The 22,434-nt window shown below is 41.7% G+C and overlaps 1 protein-coding gene across 1 annotated transcript in view; it reads right to left on the bottom strand.

Annotated features, from left to right (window-relative positions):
- The window catches only part of ABI3BP (ABI family member 3 binding protein), a 213,764-nt gene that overhangs the window by 29,539 nt on the left and 161,791 nt on the right, over positions 1-22,434 (bottom strand). The window contains exons 37-41 of the mRNA XM_084843209.1: positions 16,105-16,212; positions 13,346-13,456; positions 9,641-9,772; positions 6,110-6,175; positions 231-443 (exon numbers count right to left, since the gene is read on the bottom strand). Of these exons, the coding sequence (XP_084699335.1) occupies positions 231-443; positions 6,110-6,175; positions 9,641-9,772; positions 13,346-13,456; positions 16,105-16,212 (630 nt within the window). The remainder of the gene's footprint in view (positions 1-230; positions 444-6,109; positions 6,176-9,640; positions 9,773-13,345; positions 13,457-16,104; positions 16,213-22,434) is intronic.

The following is a 22,434-nucleotide window of genomic DNA, read 5'->3' on the forward strand; positions in this document are numbered from 1 at the left end:
CAACTGCCAGTCCGGGTTGCAAATAGAAATTGGGCAGCCATGAATTTATGGCTTAGATTTGAAGAGCTCAAATAAAGTGGGCTAAAGAACACCAGGCAATCCTCCTGTTTTTCAGATTGGACAAGAATAGTTATGGGGCAGCCCTCCCGGGAAGGGATTTTACAAATTTCTACCAGGCCTGAGATATGATGCTTCGGTCCTTATTTTAAGAGGACAAACATTTAACTAACCTGTAACAGTCTCATTTTGTGGTTTTTCCCAATCAAGTATGACAAAGGTCGGACAGCCCTCAACGGTCACCACAGTGAGGTTGGTAGGAGGCTTTTGTGGAGGAGTAATGGCTCTCTCTGAGCCCTCCCCCTCCTCTGTTGGAAAGTGCTGGAGAGTATCTGTGATGGAGCATGGGGCATCTTTATCTTTAGACATGTACATCACATGGTCACCTAGAAAAATAGCACAAACATTTAGGCCTAGTTTTTACAAACAGCAAATGAGGTGGTAAAGCTGTCTAAGGCCCTCCTCCAGATGCCTCCTCCAAGCAAGGCTCGGAGTGGCAACACGGGAGAGGGCCTTCTCAGTGCCCCCCCCCCAATTATGGAATGATCTACCCAATGAGGCCCACCTGGTGCCAACATTGTTATCTTTTTGACACCAGATTAAAACTGTCCTCTTCTCTCAGGCATTTGGCAGTATATAATAAGTTTTTAATCAGGTGCTGGATTGTCTGTGGTTGATTGTCTAAAATTGTTTTTAGATATATGTTGTCTGTGTGTGTGTGTGTGTGTGTGTGCTGTCTGTTTGTATGTTTTTATGTAAATTGTTTTACATTTTGTATAATGTATTTTTAATGGTTTTTAATCTTTGTGAACCGCCCAGAGAGCTTCAGCTATGGGATGGAATAGAAATGTAATGAATAACTGAATAACTGAATGAATGAAGTGTAGTACTTCAGGTGGTGGTTCTCATAATGGAAAACATTCTAACGGTAAACTAGTGTGTTGGGGAGGAGGTGCTAGGCTAGAAGCCCTTCCCCTGATATCTATTTTCTTTTTATGAACAGGGATTTTTACTTTTTTATTTTTTTGGTATACAGTATCATTCAGTCATGTATGCATCTACTGCCTGAAATGTTAAGAAGAATCCTCAGATCCTTGAAACATGCTTAAACTCTAAACAGGACACAGTAAAGCAATGCAGAGCGTCCCTGCCAAACATTCAAACCCTCTTCCCTTGTATATGGGTTTCTCTACATTAAGCAAAAATCCCGCAGCCTTTCTGGGGCTTCATCTTTCAGGTTTACAATCGGTACAATATATGTGCTCCTACCCCCCGCGACTTTGTTTTTGCCAGTTCCTTCCCATATGTTTCATTTATACTGCCAGCAGATGGCACCGCTATATTGCACAATTTATATTTATTACCGCATTTTCCGTGATTTATAAAATGGCAGATTCCCACAATGGAAGAGGCATTGGAGGTTGACAACATCAGGAAAAGGACTCATGAACTTCCATGATTGAACAATCGTGAGCACACAAGAAATGTCTCCGGTAGAAATGGCCTATATTTTAAAATACACTATACTCTGTAAGCATGTTTGAAAATGTTATTATTTTTACACTGGTTAGTCATTCATCCTAACACATTTCAAAGGGGCTCAGACACTATGTTCAAGGAATGCATGAAGAGGGTTGTGTGACTGCAAGGGCTAGCCACGCCCCTGCTGTTCACAAATTCAGCATATATGAGAATGAGCTTGACTAGGGGACCTGGACATAGAGCTCTTCCACACATAGAGGGATCCTGGCCCAATCAAGATCTCCCCTCATATAGAAGAATTCTACATGTGTTTATTCATATGCACATAGAGCCCCTTCTAATGTGTGCCAAATGCACAAGGAGTGGAGGTAGGGTATGGCCACTGGATGTGCGGAAAGTGAGGGCAGGGGTAATCCCTGCAGCCACGACTCCTTTCGTGGAGGTCCTTAACATTGTTCAGGAGGCAGCAACTCAATTCATCCCAAAGAAAAAGAAATGCAAGAAAGCAAAGTGGCTGTCTGATAGGCTTTACAAGTAGCTGAGGAAAGAAGGGAAGCGAAAAGCAAGGGAGAAAGGAGAAGATATATCCAACTGAATGCAGAGTTCCAGAGAATAGCAAGGAGAGGCAAGAAGGCCTTCTTAAATGAACAATGCAAAGAAATCAAGGAAAACAACAGAATGGGAAAGACTAGAGTTCTCTTCAAGAAAAGCGGAGATATCAAGGGAACGTTTTGTGCAAAGATGGGCATGATAAAGGACAAAGAAGGCAGGGACCTCACAGAAGCAGATGAGATTCAGAAGAGGTGGAAAGAATACACAGAAGAACTATACAGGAAAGATCTGAATGTCCCTGATAGCCATGATAGTGCGGTCACTGAACTTGAGCCGGACATCCTCGAGAGTGAAGTCAAGTGGGCCTTAGGAAGCGTTACTAACAACAAAGCTAGCGGAGATGACAGTCTTCCAGCTGAGCTATTTAAAATCCTAAAAGATGATGTTGTTAAAGTGCTGCACTCAATATGCCAACAAATTTGGAACACTCAACAGTGGCCACAAGACTGGAAAAGGTCAGTTTACATTCCAATTCCAAAGAAGGGCAATGCCAAAGAGTGTTCAAACTACCGCACAATTGAGCTCATTTCACATGCCAGCAAGTTTATGCTCAAAATCCTACAAGCTAGGCTTCAGCAGCATGTGAACCGAGAACTACCAGAAGTACAAGCAGGGTTTCGAAGAGGCAGAGGAACTAGAGATCAAATCGCCAACATTTGCTGGATCATGGAGAAAGCAAGAGAATTCCAGAAAAACGTCTATTTCTGCTTCATTGACTACGCTAAAGCCTTTGATTGTGTGGATCACAACAAACTGTGGCAAATTCTTAAAGAGATGGGCGTACCAGACCACCTTACCTGTCTCCTGAGAAACCTGTACGAGGGTCAAGAAGCAACAGTAAGAACTGGACATGGAACAACCGATTGGTTCAAAACTGGGAAAGGGGTATGACAAGGCTGTATATTGTCACCCTGCTTATTTAATTTATATGCTGAGTACATCATGAGAAACACCGGGTGGGATGAATCGGAATTAAGATTGTGGGGAGAATTATCAACAACCTCAGATATGAAGACGATACCACCCTAATGGCAGAAAGCGAAGAGGATCTAAAGAGCCTCTTGTTGAGAGTGAAAGTGGAGAAGCTGGTTTGAAACTCAACATTAAAAAAACTAAGATCATGGCATCTGGCCCCACCACTTCCTGGCATATAGAAGGGGAAGAAATGGAAGCAGTGACAGATTTTACTTTCTTGGGCTCCAAGATCACCCCAGACGGTGACTGTAGCCATGAAATTAAAAGATGCTTGCTCCTTGGGAGGAAAGCTATGGCAAACCTAGACAGCATAGTAAGAAGCAGAGACATCACCTTGCCGACAAAGGTCCGTCTAATCAAAGCTATGGTTTTCCCAGTAGTAATGTATGGCTGGGAGAGCTGGACTATAAGGCAGGCTGAGCGCCGAAGAATTGATGCTTTCGAACTGTGGTGCTGGGGAAGACTCTTACGAGTCCCCTGGACTGCAAGGAGGTCCAATCAGTCAATCCTAAAGGAAATCAACCCTGAGTGCTCATTGGAAGGACAGATACTGAAGCTGAAGCTCAAATATTTTGGCCATCTAATGAGAAGAGAAAAGTCACTGGAAAAGACCCTGATGCTGGGAAAGATTGAAGGCAAAAGGAGAAGGGGACGGCAGAGGATGAGATGGCTAGATAGCATCACTGATGCAATGAATATGAACTTGAGCACGCTCCAAGAGAGAGCAGAGGACAGGAAGGCCTGGCGTGCTATTGTCCATGGGGTCATGAAGAGTCGGACACGACTTAATGACTGAACAACAACAACAACAAATTTATGTGATTTAAATATTTTTTAGTATAATGTTACCTTGCGTGATAGTCAACTCCCAAGCAGTAGTAGTTCTGATCAGCTACTGTAATGCATATCAGTATTTTCTTTTTTTATCTTGAGAGACGGAAGTAGCACACTTTCTATTAAGTATAGGCTCACTGATGGTATTGGATATGATTAGAACCCTAGTCAGGCATTCTCAAGCTGTATTGTTTAAACACATGAGGAGGGGGAGTGCTCCGGCCCCACCCCCTCCACTGTCGCTCTGGTCACTCTGTACTTATGGAGGGCAACTATTTGGAAAGGAAACCTAGGGCATCTCTACACCATTCTAAAATCCTGCATTTAAAACAGGGCTTTCTGCTTCCGTTTTAAATGCAGGATCACAACTGACTCATTTTACATGTGCTTCCTTCCCCCTCCCCCTTCTCCCCATATCTGAGTCTTCCATTATCTTTCATTGATCTTGCTCCTCTTCTTGTGGCTTTAACTCTTTTCATGAAGGAAACTCAAGCAGAACACAACGGGGTAATTTGATAGCTCATTATCTGCGATCTATTTAAAAATGGAACAAAGGGCATTTAGTGCAGGAGACGCCCTGGAGGGACATGGCATCATGTAAAGAGCCCGCAAACTTCTGTACAGGAGCAATCTCAATTGCACGATAAAAGCTCCATGTGGAGAAAGCCCTACTCTATCCTTGGGGGCTCTCCACGCAGTCTTCAATGCTGGTTATCCAAGGTTCTGGATTGCATGGAGAACCCCATGGAAGGAGGCTCCTCTTTAGACGGCCGCTTTCCACATGTACAGGGCGACCAATAAGACGAAGAAGAGAGGCAGGGCTGGCGTGCTCCCTCTCCTTGCGTGTTTAAACAACAAGCTTTGAAAACGCCTGAATAGGGCTTAAGTGTTGTACAAAACTGCATTAAAGATGTAGTTCTTCCTTGTGTTCAAAGTACTTCACATTCATCCTTTCATTATAACAGCATTCCTGTAAGATGGGTCAGTATTATTATCCATTAGTAAGATCATGGAAAAGGCAGGATTTGAATTGGTGGCTTCCTGGTTCATATTCATTCTATTAGCTACTGCTATTATTACTATTTGTTATTATTTATTTATTAATGATACATCTATACTGCTTAATATAATAAAATCCCTAAGTGGTTCACATATAAATATTAAAATCACATTTAAAATACATTATTAAAAACAATTCAAATTACAATAATAATCAGAGCAATACAAGGAGCAATGAGATAGAGCAGCATGATTAATTACAACTAATTAAGCTAGAGTGAAAAAGTGCATTTTCAGGAAGCATTTGAAACATGCCACATTTTCTGAACAGCATGGGATAGAGTTTTCCAGACAGTGGGTGCCACTACTAAGAAGGCCCACCATCAAGGTATTCGGTGGCGACATTCTGTTGGTTGCGGAATGACCAGCAAGGCTTCCTCTGAAAATCTTAAAGGTTGGCTGAGTACTACTAGTACTACAGTACACTAGTTCATAAGTGAGAATGTATGGTGCGTATCCCTTAGTATTTAATGAACAAGGAGAGATCCAGGTCTTCTGCACAGATGCTGGGATGCACAGATGTACAACTTTATGCTCTGTGCTAGCATAGCCCAACATTTGCCATGTACTATACGTGGGATGTGGGGCTGAGGAAGGAATTTATTTATTTATTTATTTATTTATTTATTTCATTTCTATACCGCCCAATAGCCGAAGCTTCCGAAGGAAGGGATAGGACTGATCATTTGTGCAGAACCTCCAGGATGGCCCCTGCATGTTGGTCTACCCAGCCTCACAGAGCATTCCTTGGTTAGTGTAAATCCCCTGGTAAGGGCTGTGATGCTACATACCTGCATTGGGATGTCCCCCTAGCCTGAAGTAATGCTATGGCCAGCTGCACAACTGCATTTCCTAGCTACTGCACATATGGCCTGGATAGTTCCCTGAGTAGGTAAGCTGCAAACTGAATATCAAGAGAATGAGAACTTGTGAACATGGCTGTAAGCTCAGAAAAGAAGTAGAGGGAAATGCAATGAAGACATATTAAAGGATCTTTTATTCTGGAAATTTGGATGATAATCAAAAGATAATGCATATGGTTAAATATTTTTTCCTTAGTACCAAATAATTGCTGCTATGTTAGACATACCTGTATACCTTGTTGTGCCTGCAGAATCAGTCTCTGTTGTAGGAATTGAGCTGAACATTGGATTACCTAAGGAGAGGAAAACCACCACAAAAAATTAATAAAACTCTGCTTTGCAATACTGAAAAGCACCTCATATTTCATCTCTCATTTTAATCTCAGTCTTAAATCCTCTCCTTGGTGCATACTTGAAGTCATGTTCGCTTTTTTCTTAGGAGTGAGCTGAATTTGGCTGTGATGGAAAATAAAAGCCTCTTTGCATTGGCAAAATAAAGATAATCATAACCCAAATGACTGAGCTCATTATTGTTCTTGGATTCACTTCATGTATAATACACAAAATCCCCCTTCGCACTCTAAAAAAGATGCTTTTTGTGTTCATGGATACTCCAGTCATTTAACTCATTGTCGGTCTCCTCAGGGAGCACATTTGTTCTGTACGTAGCAACATTCAAAAATGTTGAAGGCAAATATGAGCCAATTCTTCTTTTTATAGCATGCCATGTCCTTTAATAGCCAGGGAAATATACAAACACGCATTTTGCTCGCCCATGGAAATACGCCAAGCAAAACTAGTGCTAATGACTTTATGCTGGTAGCTATAGTAATAAAAGTAATGGGCCACATTCTGAATTAACTAGATATACAGATTCTACAGAAGTAGGTAAGAATTAAAACATAATTTTTACGACATAATTCTGAAATGCCTTGAAGTAATACAAGATATTATCACAATGTATTTGAGTTTTTCAGCACAACCATCCCACCCAGCTATTCCTGGACTATTAGATATTTGTTAGCCAATTCATTTCCTATAATTTGATGCATGGAATGTCCACATTGAGTCATATTAAGAAAGTTATAACAGTTAATAGGAGGTACAGCCATATGCGTTGAGACACAGGTACAAGATGAAAAGAAGATGCTATAAATATCATGTAGATACTGACTTTACATTCCACAGCCATGTCATCAATGTTGCATCATATTAATTAAGATGGTAATTATGTATGATGATGAATCCACTGCACTCAGATGATGCTTAAAATGGTATACCATTCCAGAGCCAAGTATAGCCATGATTTCCAGGGTGGTGGTGGTGGTGGTTTATGCTCCAGCCATTATCAGACTCCACCCGTCAAAGGTGAGCTTCAGCTGCTATTATATATTTTGTAGCACACCTCCTTGTCTTCACTGTGGTGTACGGTACGTCCAAATTGGTTCATTACTTTCAGAGCTGCAATAGTTTCCAAAAGTAGCCTAACCCATGCTGTGGAGTGATATGTATCCTTGCAAATGACCATCAAATTCATATTTGAGGGTGGCTGTCATGGGGCCAGCTATGCCCGGGCCCATGTACGGTGGGGACACCAGGCCAAATTCCCCCACTCCTGTTTGCCCTTCCCTTCCAATGACCTTTTTGCTGACACAAGGTGAAATTCTTTATTTTCCCTGGCTACCTCCACCAAACAGCCTTAAAAACCTTTAGATCTCTTGTAAATACTTTTAGAAGATATTAACACCTGAATGGTTACAATGCACACACACAAAACCGTAAGAGCAAGAAGGTAAGCAAAGAATCAGGGTAAACACATCCAGCTAATTCCTAACTGGATTTGGTCCCTATTTTCTATAAGTTCTTCCCAGCAATATCTTACAGTCAAGAGTTCTCAGCTTTTCCAAGCATTCAGCTTCTCCACAGTATTCAGTATTCAGCTTCTCCCAAGCAGCTCTCTGATTTTCTTTCTCTAATTCTTCTTTCCTTTCAGTCTTCCTTTACTCTAAAAAGTGCCTTTTTGCCTCAACTTTTTATATGTTAAAGCTAGCTTGTGCCTGTGCAGCTCTTCACCAATCAGGAAGGCTGATCTTTGTCCTAAATTCCTTCTGCTGAGCTCTTTGCAAACATTTCTGCAGAAAACAAAACTGCTTTTTTCACCCTACCGATTTCTTGGGCACCATAACCTAACCTCTTCTGCAGGCTCCTTATCTATGTCACCTCTTGATGAACCTCCTGTTCTCTCCTTGCTTAGTGTGGTTTGTGTTGCTTCTTTGGCTGCCTGAACTTTTGACCTTTTGGTTTTAGCAAATAATGAAATTTAACCCCATAATATCCAAACCCACCTGTATACAAGACAGTTCTGTTCCTTCACAGTGGCATTCATCCACATCTTCTTTGTCACCCTATGTACAATTCATCTCTTGCCCGTTTTTAACACACTGCTGCAGCCAGTATCACATTTTCTAAAGCACCTTCTGGAGGCTGGCTCACTTACAAAGAGAATTGAATTCTGACTTAGCTGTAAACCTTGCCCCTCATTCATGCTTTAAGTAAGCTGCCTGCCTGTACATTTTTATAAGTGATGCATTATATATGGGAAGGGGCAGTAGATCATTTTTTGAGCATATGCTTTGCATGTAAAAGGTCTAAGGTTCAATCCCTCGCATCTCTGGGAAAAGACTCCTGTCTAACATCTTGGAGAGCTGCTGCTGTCAGCACTGAACTAGATGAACCAATTGTCTGATTCAGTATAAGGTAGCTTTCTATGCACATTTATTTATTATTTTAGTAATTAAAAATTATTTTTAAAAATGAAAACTGTGCTGGGGATGGGAGAGGTAAGAGTTCTGGTGACATCATGGATGCCAGCCAATAAGCACTGTGGACACCAGCTTCTGCTTCAAACTTGCACAATATTTTCCCCTGCAGAGTTTGACTCTAGAGAGGAAAGGTACATTTGAACTGAATATGGTGTGGCTCCTTCCAACCCAGCTCTATACATGTTATGTCTGTCTTCTCCTTGTATAACAGGAATCAGGCCCAACACCCTCACACACCATCTTTGGTTAGCTGCCAGGACCTGGCAACCCAGCAGGGCCCACAGCAGATGCCTACCTGGACTTTTATTAAAACAGTAACAAACCTATTATCAGCTCATGGTTGAAGCATGTTTTTTCTATCCAATGCCCCAGTAGCACTGTAGATGAAAAACATGGCCATTATCAGGAACTGATATTAATTTTTGTTTGGTTTTAATGAGGAAAGGTGTCCATGGTGGTTCCTGCTGGGGAGTAAGGCCACAACCGCCCCCCCAACACAGCAGGGCTCAGTCAATTAATTAGAAGAAGGTTGCTGAGGTTGCTGAGTAGCTGGCCCGCACAGGATACATTACTAGAGTTGTAATAATTTCTAAGCTCAAACTATCAGCTAATGTACACTGTTGTGCCTACTGGGGATTCTTGATCTTATGGATATCTATCTATTCTTCTTATATTTCTCCTGCTCTCTCTCCTCCCTTCTCATCCATGTGCTTTGCTTTCCTTGGAATCTGCAACATTATTGTGAGGGATTCAAGAGGTTGGTGCAAGATGTGCGAGCAACAGCTTCACTGATATTTGGAATGATGAAATATTGCAAATACTGCCATTTTAACAGATGGCACAGCTGGAATACTAAGTTATGGATTAAATTGCTAGTTTGACATACAAAAACAAAACTTCAGAGAAAACCCAGAAGTGTAAAACTAAAATCCTTACTGTAATCTGGAGAAGAAGCTGCTGTAGGTGGCTTTTTGGGTGAGCTGGTTTTTGCAAGAGAAGTTGGCCCAGTAGGCTTTGCTGTGGAAGATGTTGTGGAAAATGAAGTGGCTCGTGGCATCATGACATTTCCTATTTGAAAATAAAAGTGAATCTGAATGTCTAGTTGGAACTGATGTTGCCTTGATTCTAAATAAAACATTTCCTAGGCCACAGGAGAGATTCCGTTTTTAAAGCAACCCTCTTGATTTATTCTAGAGATATACAGGCAGATATAGATTCTCACTTGAGCATCAAGTGTGCAATGATTATGACATAAATATACTTAATAAGACATTTCTTTCTAGCCCATTTCTATGCAGCTTTCTAGTTTGTTCTTGGTTTATTTTTTATCATAAGCCGTGTGAGGAACGCAGCTAAAGCAGTCTTCCCCAACCTGGTGCCCTCCAGATGTTTTGAACTACAACTCCCAGTATTCCTGACCATTGGCCAAGCTGGCTAGAGCTGATGGGAGTTGAACTCCGAAACATCTGGAGGGAACGAGGTTGGGTGAAGGCTGAACCAAAGAGATCCATGAACATAAGCAGGTTTTTGAGCCCTTATCAGGAAACACATACGTAAGTTGGATGTGCATCCAAATGCACACTGGACTGCACATTTCTGGGTGGAGTCCATCTATCCACGTTTAATTGCTCTCAGTGGAATGTCCATTCTTAATGGGCATTCCATCCTAATTCTGGAGGAACTAGTCACTTGTAAAAATACCTTTATAAAATCCCTACACTGGCTTCCTGTGTGCTCCTGGAACCAACACACATTCCTTGGTCAGCCAGCCCAGTTACATCTCTGCCTTTACATCCAAATAAATGATCTTCACTTGTCGGGCTCCACCAGCCTCAGCTGACTGTGAATGTATTTGGCCCCCTCAGAAGACCCTTTCTCAGTTGCTGCCTGGAATTGCCTCCCAGAACATCAGTGTGATGCCAACTCAAACCCTGCTCAAGACACACCTTTTCCGTGAAACCTTTGGCACAATCCACTAGACCCCATACTCTACTGTAACTAAGCTAAGTACGTTTAACTGGAATAAACACACATTCTTCCCCTGTGTTGAATTATTGAATGAAAGTCCCTTGGTAAAAGACTAACAACAATAAGCAGAGATGGATCAGAATGAAGAAACAAAAACAAAAAGTTGATTTCTTCTTCCCATTCAAAATGGGAGATAAACTATAAACATATACCTGTCCTAGAACTCAATGAGCCATGAAGAAGTGTTGTAGATATTTATTTGAATGAGACACGCTTGAGTCCTTTAGGGCACAATCCTATGCAGGTTTAGACAGAAAAAAGTCCCACAACTCCCAGCATTCCCCAGCCAGCATAGCTGGCTGGGGAATGATGGGAGTTGTGGGACTTTTTTCTGTCTAAACCTACATAGGATTGCGCCCTTAGCAAATCTGAATGAGGCTGCAAGCTTTGATGTTATAGGTACCTTTCTGTATATTCAAAATAACAAAAGTTCTGATTAAAAGTTGGTTGGCATCTTTCATTGTTAAAAATGGACAGGGGGAGTATATTAAAATTCTTGTCCTGCCAATAAAAATTCAGAAGCTGCAGGAAAGTGTATTAAAATGTTTGATTGCTCCCTTCTTTTCATACAGTGTATAAATGAAAGATTATTTTTACATAATGCAGCAAAGAAAAATTAGATGGTTATGAAAGAAAGAGAATCCAACCAGGATGATTAAGAAAAAGCATCCTTACACAGAAATATATTAAGACCTGGAATACCCTCTCCTAAGAGAAATATGACATCCCCATATTATTGGTTCTCTCCCTTTCTCCTCTAGAATTTACTACAGCTTCTAGCTTATGTGTAAACTGGCTTCCATGTTTAGAAAAAGAGTACTTGAATCTAAAAAACAGTATAAAGGCATTTGCAGTTTAGTTATGTTAAATTAATATGGAATGTAATTAGAATCAAAAGGAAAAAACAGCCTGGGAAAATTTGGGGAAATGTTTTATTTTACTACCATTTGGGGAAAGAGTTATTATCCAAGACCCTTTCCCCATATACACTGAGTTGCAAGGGAACTGGTTTTCTGTTGTAACATCCCACTGTATACTATACTGCAACCATGTGGACTGAGCAGATTATGGGCTTCTCTACACCAGGCTTTTATCCCACACCTTTACTGGGGGCTTCTGTTTCCAGATTCCTTGTGGCATTAAGATCGGTTCCTTTACATGTGTTTTTTCTGGGGTTTTCTTTCTCGGCAAGTTCTATGAGTTTCGTTTTACAGCCACTAGACGCACTACATCATATAGCTGCGATATAGCGGGATTCGAGAAATTCACCAGCCGTTGGAGCACTTCAAAGTGCAAAATACATTTATCTCGTTTTCCCTGTTAAGAATAGAGCTGCTATAAGGGCCAGAAAGCACAGGATAGGCCCTGGAGGTTGACAACATCATGTAAAGGACTCACAAAAAAAGTGAGTAACCAATCATGAGTGCACAATAAAACCCTCATGTAAAGAATCCCTATATAGTTCTTTCCCATCTAATCAACACTCTCCTCCCTGGAAGGGTAGCAATCAAGTAGAGAGATTTATGTGATCAGCTTTGCCCATATGGTTGTGATATTCTTTCTCTTTCTCTTTCCAGCTACCTGGTGTTCACATGAAGATGAACTGTCAGAAGGGGGTAATAGACTGGATTTAGTGGTTCTCAAATATGTCTCTGTGTATATAGTTCCGTGGGCTCAGTGCCTTTCCTTTCTTCTTCTATGAACAGAGAACTCAGGTGTGCAGTAGAGTATTTCCTTTCCCTGTATGACTAGGGCTTATGATCACCTGGGAGATATGGTTTAAACACATTACACTATTTCCTAGGATATCTACAAAGCATTGTCATCGTTGAAATGAATGCAAAAGAATCCTGATTATTTGGATTCCTGTGAGGCATTCTACATTCATATCTGATCCAAAACCAAGAAAGAGATTAAGAGGTTCTCCACACCAGGCTTTTTATCTTGCAACTTAACTGGGGTTTCTGCTTCTGGATTCTTGGCGGGTTTAAGATCGGCTCCTTCACACATACTTCCTCTTTTTTCCCGGGGGTTGCCTTTATCTGCAAGTTCTACATGTTTCATCACACAGCCACCAGATGGCACTGCTACTATAGCGCAACTCCCTCTTTACACAGACAAATTCAATTTGTTTGTTTATTACCTCATTATCTCCATTTCAAATAAAGCTGTGGAAATGATCAGAAAGCACAGGAGAGGTGCTGGAAGGTGATGATGTCATGTAAAAGACCCACAAACTTCCATCAGAATGCATCCCAATAGCAGGATAAAAGCCCCATGTACAGAAGCCCTAAGTCTGTTTTCCATTAAAACAAGTTACAAAAGCCCCAGTGGATGTAAGTAACTCTTTGCCACAACTAAAGAAAGCTCTCTGGACTTATGGTCATAAATGGGGGGGGGGTATTGCTGAGGAGGGGCTGTTGCTACATAGTAGAGCACATGCTTTGCATGCAGAAGGTTCCAGGTTTAATCCCCGGCATCTCCAGGTAGGTCTGGAAAAACACCTGCCTGAAACCCCGGAGAGCCACTGCTGACAATACTGGGCAAGATGGACTTAGTATAAGGCATCTTCCTTTGTTCCTATTAAAACTGCTGCTTGGGAAGCCAACATACCTGAGCGTCCAGGTTTACCAGTCACAGTGTTTGGAGGCAAAGGTTTTCTTCGCATTGGAGTAGGTTTGACAGGAGGCAAGGGAGGTCGTGGAGAGTCAGGTGGTGTAGCTACTGTATAACGTTACAAGACACCACTGTTAACGGAGGAACCTCACACCACGTAATCAGAAAGAGAAAAATGGCTAATAGCTACACTTCTCAAGCAAAATTTAAAGGCATGAGCTTCTGCGACAAGAACTGCAAAAGAACACAAAACATAGACAGGGAAGAGCTGAAAGGGGTTATTTTGAGCTTTGACATTTCTTGCATGAAAATGTGCATGCTTCCAGCATCAGACCAAACGACAGCACAGCAAGGCAGCTAAGCTAATTCACAAAAATGTCTGCCTCTTCTTCAGAGTTAAGAATCTTTTCAGTCTTTTTGCATGGTATTATATTGATGGAAAACAGAATTGGATGTTGCCGTTTAGTAGTGCTGGCAACGGAGTTAGATCAAGGCACGAATGGCGCCCATTGTTTTCTAGGGATACGGCCATTACTGCTAATGCATAGATCTAAGGATTGGGGCACGAACCCAAGGCTGGTATTAGTCAAGGGAATAGAACATGACATCTGATCCCTCCTAAAACCACAACCGGGGGAAAACGTTAGTAAAAAGCCTGCTGCTCTTCCCAAATCAATCTGGGGCAAGTGGAGGAGCAGTCATCTTTAGGAATCCAACATGAATCAATGAGGATCCTCTGCTAAAGGGCATTTAACCCATCCATGTCTTGGCTGATGAGTGGAGGAAGGTTTTCCCCACCCTTCCAGGTGTTCTCAACCGTCTGGGTACTCGGCAAGTCATGCCAATTCTATCTTTCTGCACTCAGCTCTTAAATAAAAATCAGTTGCCCATGAGAAACAAACTGATATTCCTAGACATGGGGCAAAAGGCCTTATGACGCTAATGGAGGTTGGCTGTGTATTTTTAAAGGTAGCACTAGCTGCATATATTCTGATTTCAGGGATTCTAATAATGCAGTGAAGGATATTATGAAAAGTGAACTGAGGCATAAGTAAATGTCATGTATTTCTCATTGTTCAAAGTTGATTTATGCTGCAATTCCTTAATTGATGAATACTGCAGTTGTTCTTTTGTTGAAGTGGGTGTCATAACTGGAACACTCAGCTCTTTTATGCTCATGTAAATGAATCCCACTGCTCTTGATTAAAAAAATGCTTTCATTTATAATTCTAAAAGTCTTTCTTTCCATGCATTCTTTCCACGTTTTAATGCTAGATAGAATTCAATGGGACTATGGGAGAAGCTTTCAAAACACTCAGTATAACAAGCTCATGCATAGCTTCAGAGAGATGGTAGTATATGAATTAAAGGCCAGCAAATAGAAATGCCAAAGCAGCACTAAGTAGTATGGACTAGTGTGATGAATGCAAATTAATATCATGTATACATTCTTTTCAACAGAAGCACATATTCCCAACGAGATGATTATCAATCATCCAGCTAAAGAAAGAGTAATTAAGTTTTCAATCTATGCACACTTACTACAAAGCAAGTCTAATTAAGACTCAGTGGGGCTTGCTTCCAAGTAAACAAGCTTAAGACTAGACTGCTAATTTGTTAACCAAACTTTTCTACTAGATTGAAGTGGATTGGATCCTAAAAATTGTAAGCAATGTTCCACTTGCAGAATGGGGGTATCTTGCCTCCTCATTCCCTCTGTAGTTTCCTTAAAAAACTGCTCCTGGGGATTGAGAGATCTCTGGAACAAATTGTGATGCAGTGTGGGGAGATGCAGCTGGAGGGAGGAAATTCAGCAGTAATGTTACCTCCCCCCTCCACTTGTTCAAGCAAAAGTGCCCTCTGCTCACACAAGCGCTCAGTTGGATAAAAGCCGAAGAATCTCCACTTGCATGCAGTGGAGTTCTGCTGGTGCTGGTGGAAATGAGCAGGGCATAAATTTTCTCAGATTCCTTCTTTCCCTTGCAACCCACAGTGCAATCTCCCATGCTGTTCCAGATGGTTGGGGGATCCTCTCGAACAGTCTGGTGTTGAGTGCTTTTGGGGGAATCAGAGAAAACTGATGCCACACACCCCTCCTCCAGTGGGAAGCTTCTGCTGGATCCTGGTCCCCGCAACGAATGGAAGGAGCCCTTCCATTTGCAGAGGGGCAAGACTGGATCCAACCCATGTTTCTATATTATTTTAAAATGTATGTTTTATTCATGCTTAAATGTGCAAGGTGTTACTACAGGCTGACCCTTTTCATTAATTTATCCATGGAATAGATATAATATTTAACAGAGCAAATATAACTCCTGCTCATTTCCCTCTCCTGTATTCTGCAGAGTTTTACCATGGAAGCGAATGGAAGAAGTGTGTATGTCATTTTCTATAACTGGATCTCCAATTCATCTGTTAACAGGAATATCAATTTGTATTTATTTTTATTTATAGTCCATTCCATCCTGAAGGCTTCAGTGGGGCAGTTATGCTGGTGATCAAGTCTTCCCAGTGGTTTGTTTTGTGTGTGTGCGCGCGCGCACGTGTGTGTGATATGTTTATTTGACTTTTAAGATCTGCATATTCTAGTCAGCCAATGAATACAGATGGGAACAACCAGTACTAATGACATGTTTGGTTTTATATTAATAGGTTTTAAATATAATGGTTTAAATTTATATTTGAAATTACTTCCAGTAAATTATGTTGCTGGAAAAAGTAATATCTTTTTACCTACTATCGGAAACTAATCTTACCAGGTTCTGGTTTTTTTCTTGCAACTGTGGAATCCACTGATGGCTTGGAGCTTATACTAGAGCTTGTACTAAGAACCCTGGTAGCATCCTGGTCTGTTAGTTTGTCACCTGCGAAGTAAAAATAAAAATATGTATGTGTTACAGCGCATGTCCAAACAATCACAAGGGCAAGTTGTCTATCCTACAGATATCTGATGAATAAAACCATACAGAAAGGCCAGTGAATATGGACAATCATGTAATGGTCATTGTACACATTCACTAATGTGAATCTATAATTTCAATAATTCATGAGGTGTGTGAAGCACTGCTAACAAACTCTATGTGTTTGGCATTCACTGTTAGCATATAAATTAAAATGCAGTGTATAGAAATATTAATTCATTTTTCAGACAGTATCCAAATGAAATACTGGCAAAGACAACTTATACTATTTTAATTACTATTTTAATACCCTCTATAAATATTAGATATTTTGAACAAAAAATTGTATGTTCCTTACAAAAGTTACTTCAGGTTCTATTATGCTTGGATAGCTGCACCCCTCCATATTCAATGGATTGCATATTTATTTATTAGATATATATCTCACCTTCCCTCCAGTGAGTTCAATGTGGTATACATGCTTCCACAGCTCATTTTTATCCTCAGAACAACTCAGTGTGGTGAGCAAGACTTAGAGATAGTGGCTGGCTCAATGTCATTGTAGTGAGTTTGACACCAGAAGAAATGGTGAGGAGTCAGGTCAGGTGGTGAACTTACACAAGTGTCCTATATGCTGTTTATTAAATGGATACAGGCCTGTTGAGGGCAGTTTTTTAGAGTAGGCCAGCTTCTGTAGGCTTCTCATAGGGAGAGATTGGTATCTAGCAAGCACCAATCCACATCTTAACAATTGCTAGCTGTCTGATGCTGGTAAAGTTGTAATCTGCATGTTAATAGTTATGTAGCTCCCTAATTTCCTCTGTTTGCTTTACTCACTGAAGAGATAGAGTTCCCCCACCCCGTGCTGGAATATTAGGATCCCTTAGTCATAAGGAGAAATTATTAATTAAATTATTAAATTATTGCCCTGCCTGAGATGTTTCGGGCACGTTCCAAATTATCAGAAAAGAGTATAAAAGATTGAGCTGAGGCCAAACCAATTTGGCCTCGCTCCATGGGGGAAAGTGCACAACCAGCCTTGGGTCCTAGGAACGATCTCTAATATGCTGTGGATTGGGGCCCCTGGCATAAGCCCGATGCGAGGAAATTGCTAGCTTTGTCGGCTGAAGAGATGTGTGAGCTTTCTTTGTGTTTTTATTCTGCATCCATTTTCTATCAATAAACTGTTATTCCTTTCACAAGTGTTCTAGTTTCATCTTGGTAATTCAAAGAATCTACTTTGACTGGGCCCTGAATAGAACAGATCTCCAGATTAAGAGAGTCATCCAGTGACATTAGTGGGGAATTGAAAGTGGGCTGCCTCAATCCTTGTCTGATGCTGTGATCTCATAAGAACATAAGAAGAGGCATGCCGGATAAGACCAAGGGTCCATCTAGTCTAGCATTCTGTTCACACAGTGGCTGACCAGCTGTCAACGGGAAACCCACAAGCAGGACATGAGTGCAGCAGCACCCTCCCGACCATGTTCTCCAGCACTTGCTGAACATAGGCTTACTGCCTCTGATACTGGAGGTAGCACAGAGCCATCAGGACTAGCAGCCATTGGAAAGCCACCCAAATTGGTGGCCATCACTATGTTTTGTGGTAGCGAATTCCATAATTTGACTATGCGCTGTGTGAAGAAATACTTCCTTTTATCTCTCCTGAATCTCCTACCAATCAGCTTCATCTCTGTGCAGGTTGTCTCCACCCAGTTTTTGGCACCTCCTATTTCCCCCACAGCCACAGCCTACTCCACTCAGGAGGGCTTGTAAACCCTTGGGGGAGGCTGTTCGGGGAGTAGGTGTGGGAAAGTCACCTTCTGCCAGTCCATCTCTAGGGATGGCGGAGAATTTCTCCACGAATCTCGGGGAGGCCGAATGCCAATGCATTCAGCCCCCCGAAATTGGCGGTGAAATTCTCCACACACACCCGCCCCCCCGGGATGGGACTTACCTCCCTCGAATGTCCCTCTCTGCGACAGGTCCCGGCGGCGTTTTGGCAGCGTTTTGGTGGGGGCCGGTCTTCTGACCGGCTGCCACCGCCGCCATTACAAAGTGAATGTAAAAACACACACACACACACACACACACACACATGATAGGCTACGTAACGATTTACGTAGCCTATCACGGCTAGATTTCCAAAGTCAGCCGTGATAGGCTACGTAAATCGTTACGTAGCCTATCACGTGTGTGTGTTTGTTTGTTTTTACATTCACTTTTTTATTTTGCGGCTGGGGAGACGGGGCGCTTCTCCCCGGCCTGAATTTTGGCCGGGCGAGGCAGGGCGCCTCCCCCCCCGGCCTGAATTTCGGCCAGACGAGGTGGGGCGCCTCCCCCCTGGCCTGAACTTCAGGGGGAGAACCGAAGCGCCTTCCCCCCACCGCAAAGCAAGCTGCGGGACCAGGTAAGTGACTTTCGTACATCCCTATTCCACCATCGCTTCTCCATCCAAACCCCTGAATATAGAGATTTCTATATCCTTTCCTTGCTGCGTTTTTAATTTGCCTGAAGCAAACTTGCTGTGGTTTTAATTTGAAGCTAGCTGGAATATCACCATCCCCAACGGAGCAGCCAAACAAACATAAGGCACTTCAAGACACAATATTATTCAAGTAGCGGACACTCTGATTCAGTTACTTGATACCAAATATATGAGGGCTGTGTCTGTGCTGATCCCATGACTAATCTCTGTAAGTCCACATATTAGACTGGTGTCAGTATAGGGAGCACAGTCCAAATGACAGATGTCAAGGGAATGGTGGACAAAACCTACAGCAACTTTGAGCTGCTTGTGGGGGAGAGGGATGTTTCCCCCTGCACTTCCAATTTAGCATGATCTCACAAAACTGGCAGCGTGGGGATCTGCCATCTTCTAATATTTATATACTTCTCAAAGCCCATGCAGAAATCAGTCATGCAATGATTATTTCTGGTCGACTAAGTTGACATTTAACTGCAGTTGTAGTTGTGTCTTGATTTATTTTGTTTGTACGGCTTGGGAAATATTGCAATTAATCTTTCTCTGGATCATATTACATATAGAACAAGTAAGCTAACATAGCCCTAAAACTGAAAACTTATGTCAAGCACCAATCGGAAACGGAAATAATTACAGACAGAGATAAGCTTCCATTGGCACGGCAGGCACCAGGACCTGGCATCATTCTCCCTCAGCCTTGTTGCAGAGCCCTCTTTCTTTGGGGCACTGTGGGATATTTCAAGGGTGGCTAGACTAGGGATGGATGAATCTGTCCATTTTTGTTTCTCTCAGTTTCTCATTTTTCAAATCTTCAGTTTGGTTTGTCCTGAATTTTGACCCCCCCCCCGCCCCAATTTTAAGTTCAGTTCGTCTTCAACATTGAGAAAAAAATTTAAATTCACAAGAAAATTAATATGCATTTTTGTGTGCATTTCTCCTAATACATGCATTTTTGTACACAATTTGGCCTAGTGTACAAATTTTAGCAATTTTATTAATACAATGCATTTGAAGATTATTTCCACAAATATGTGCATTGTTGTGTGCAGTTTCCCCTCATATGCACATTTTTATATGCATTTTCTGCGTGGAGAACTCCATTGCAAAATTCAGAGAAATGTGAATTTTGAAGGATAACTGAATTTCAGTTCTCATATTGGTTTGAAAGTGTGAAATTAGGTAGGTTCACACTAAAACGTGAACTGAACAAATTTCTCCCCCATCCCTAGTCTATCCTAGGGTCCAGTCTAGGGATGCTTAGAGTGCTGTCACAACAGTCAGATGAGCTGCCAGGGCCCACTGATAGCAGAGGGGGCCCACCAGAAGACACTTTGCACAGAGCCCTCTCAAACGTGGAGCCAGCCCTCTTCATTGGTCAAGAAAAGACTCACTGTGCTGGGAAAGGCTTTTCCCCACCACAGCAAATGGCAGGTTTAGTGCTGGAAATGCATGATTCTCAAGCAGCTGGGAGAAAGATGTATTCTGGATACCCCTATAGAGGTATATTTCTATAAAGCAGAGGTGGTCAGAAGGCAGATCTCCAGAAAGTTGGGACTTCAACTCCCAGAAGCCCCTGGCAGCATGGCCAATGGTCAGGAATGCTCAGAGTTGAAGTCCAAAACATCTGGAGATCCACCTCTGCTACAGAGGATACACTGGTGGAGGGGAAGATGGCTGGATCCTGCATAACAGCATGATTAGAACTGTGAAAAAGTGCAATTATCTGGATGGATCACTAGACAACACTGAATTTGTTACTTTCACACATCTGTATATCTCCCTCCAAGCAGCTCAGGGTGTACAGTACATGGAGGTTATGCCATTTTATCTTCACAATAACCCTGTGAAGTATGTTAGGCTGAGCCAGTGTCAACAGGTCTTCCAAAGAGAACAAGAATTCCCTGGTCAAAGTTGAATTCACTAATCACTACATAACACCAGCTTTCTTTCAAGTGTTTTAAGAACAGGGTGAATAGACAAATTAGAATTCGTTTCATTTTCTCATTTGAAATCACTAGGACAGTCTGCGGAGGATGGGAATCTGCTCTGCTGAGATCATGGCTAGCCTTTAGCTCAATATCTACCCAACAATGAAATCTGTGATAGACAATTAAGGTCTTTCGAAATCTTTCAGCTTTGTTTGCATTTCCTAGTGCTTTAGGCATGTGGTTTGAAAGGAAAAATGAAAACCGTTCTGCGGTCTACATAAAATTAGGTTTTGTCCATTATATTCTTGTAAATTATGACTTCTAAAAAGGCATGAAAATAAAATCTTCAATCTTACACAGTCTTATTAATTTGTCTCCTAGAGCTTAACTACTGCGGTGCTTCTGAATGATCCATCTCTTTGATGCCTTAACCAGTTTTAATAGCTTTGTCCTACAGCACTTAATTTATTGCCTATACAATGTTTTATGGTAACATTTCCTTTGATTTGGCAAGGATTATTAATGAATGGCAGCAGTATACAAAAAGATTACATAAAAGTCACTAGCCAAATTACTAAGCAGAAAGAGTTACTACATTTCACAGACTGGAATAATTTACCCGATGGAATTACACAGAAGCTTTAAAATCCAAACAACTTGACCTATTTAACTCATTTTATCTTCATTAATTCTCCATATATTTTTAAAAAATCTTTATTTATGAACACTTCAAATAAGTGCAGCATATCATGAATACTCTCTTCATAACCTAAGGTAGCATTTCAGTTTCCAGACTGCAGTTAGCTGTATCGGAATCACTGGATTCCATCTTACAGTCCAATCCCAAATACATTCATTCGGAGGTAAGCACATATCCAGAACCTAAATACATTTATATGTAAGCCCTATTAATGTCAGTCAAACTCCCTTTTGTTTTAGGATTGCATTTAATTCACTTTTCCACTAATTGCAAAAATATCAGCCAAGCATTCATTCTATCTATCCATCCAGTTCCACGTGAAAGCCCAAGCAGGGTTACAGTTTAAAATATCGTTTGATGTTTATTCGGTCAGTCGCTTCCGACTCTTCGTGACTTCATGGACCAGCCCACGCCAGAGCTTCCTGTCAGCCATTGCCACCCCCAGATCCCCCAAGGTCGAGTCCGTCACCTCCAGAATATCATCCATCCACCTTGCCCTTGGTCGGCCCCTCTTCCTTTTGCCTCCCACTTTCCCTAGCATCAGCATCTTCTCCAGGGTGTCCTGTCTTCTCATGATGTGGCCAAAGTACTACAGTTTTGCCTTTAATATCATTCCTTCAAGTGAGCAGTCTGGCTTTATTTCCTGGAGTATGGACTGGTTTGATCTTCTTGCAGTCCAAGGCACTCTCAGAATTTTCCTCCAGCACCACAGTTCAAAAGCATCTATCTTCCTTCGCTCAGCATCCCTTATGGTCCAGCTCTCGCAGCCATAGGTTACTATGGGGAATACCATTGCTTTCACTATGCGGACTTTTGTTGTCAGTGTGATGTCTCTGCTCTTCACTATTTTATCAAGATTTGTCATTGCTGTCCTCCCAAGAAGTAAACGTCTTCTGATTTCCTGGCTGCAGTCAGTGTCTGCAGTAAACTTTGCAGCTAGAAATACAAAGTCTGTCACTGCCTCCAGGTTTTCTCCCTCTATTTGCCAGTTCTCAATCAAGCTGGTTGCCATAATCTTGGTTTTTTTTTATGTTTAACTGCAACCCAGCTTTTGCACTTTCTTCTTTTACCTT

This window comes from Heloderma suspectum, chromosome 3 (genome assembly GCF_057233095.1).
Source record: "Heloderma suspectum isolate Gila_16-S chromosome 3, 16-S_ref, whole genome shotgun sequence".
In the NCBI taxonomy this organism is placed as follows: Eukaryota; Metazoa; Chordata; class Lepidosauria; order Squamata; family Helodermatidae; genus Heloderma; species Heloderma suspectum.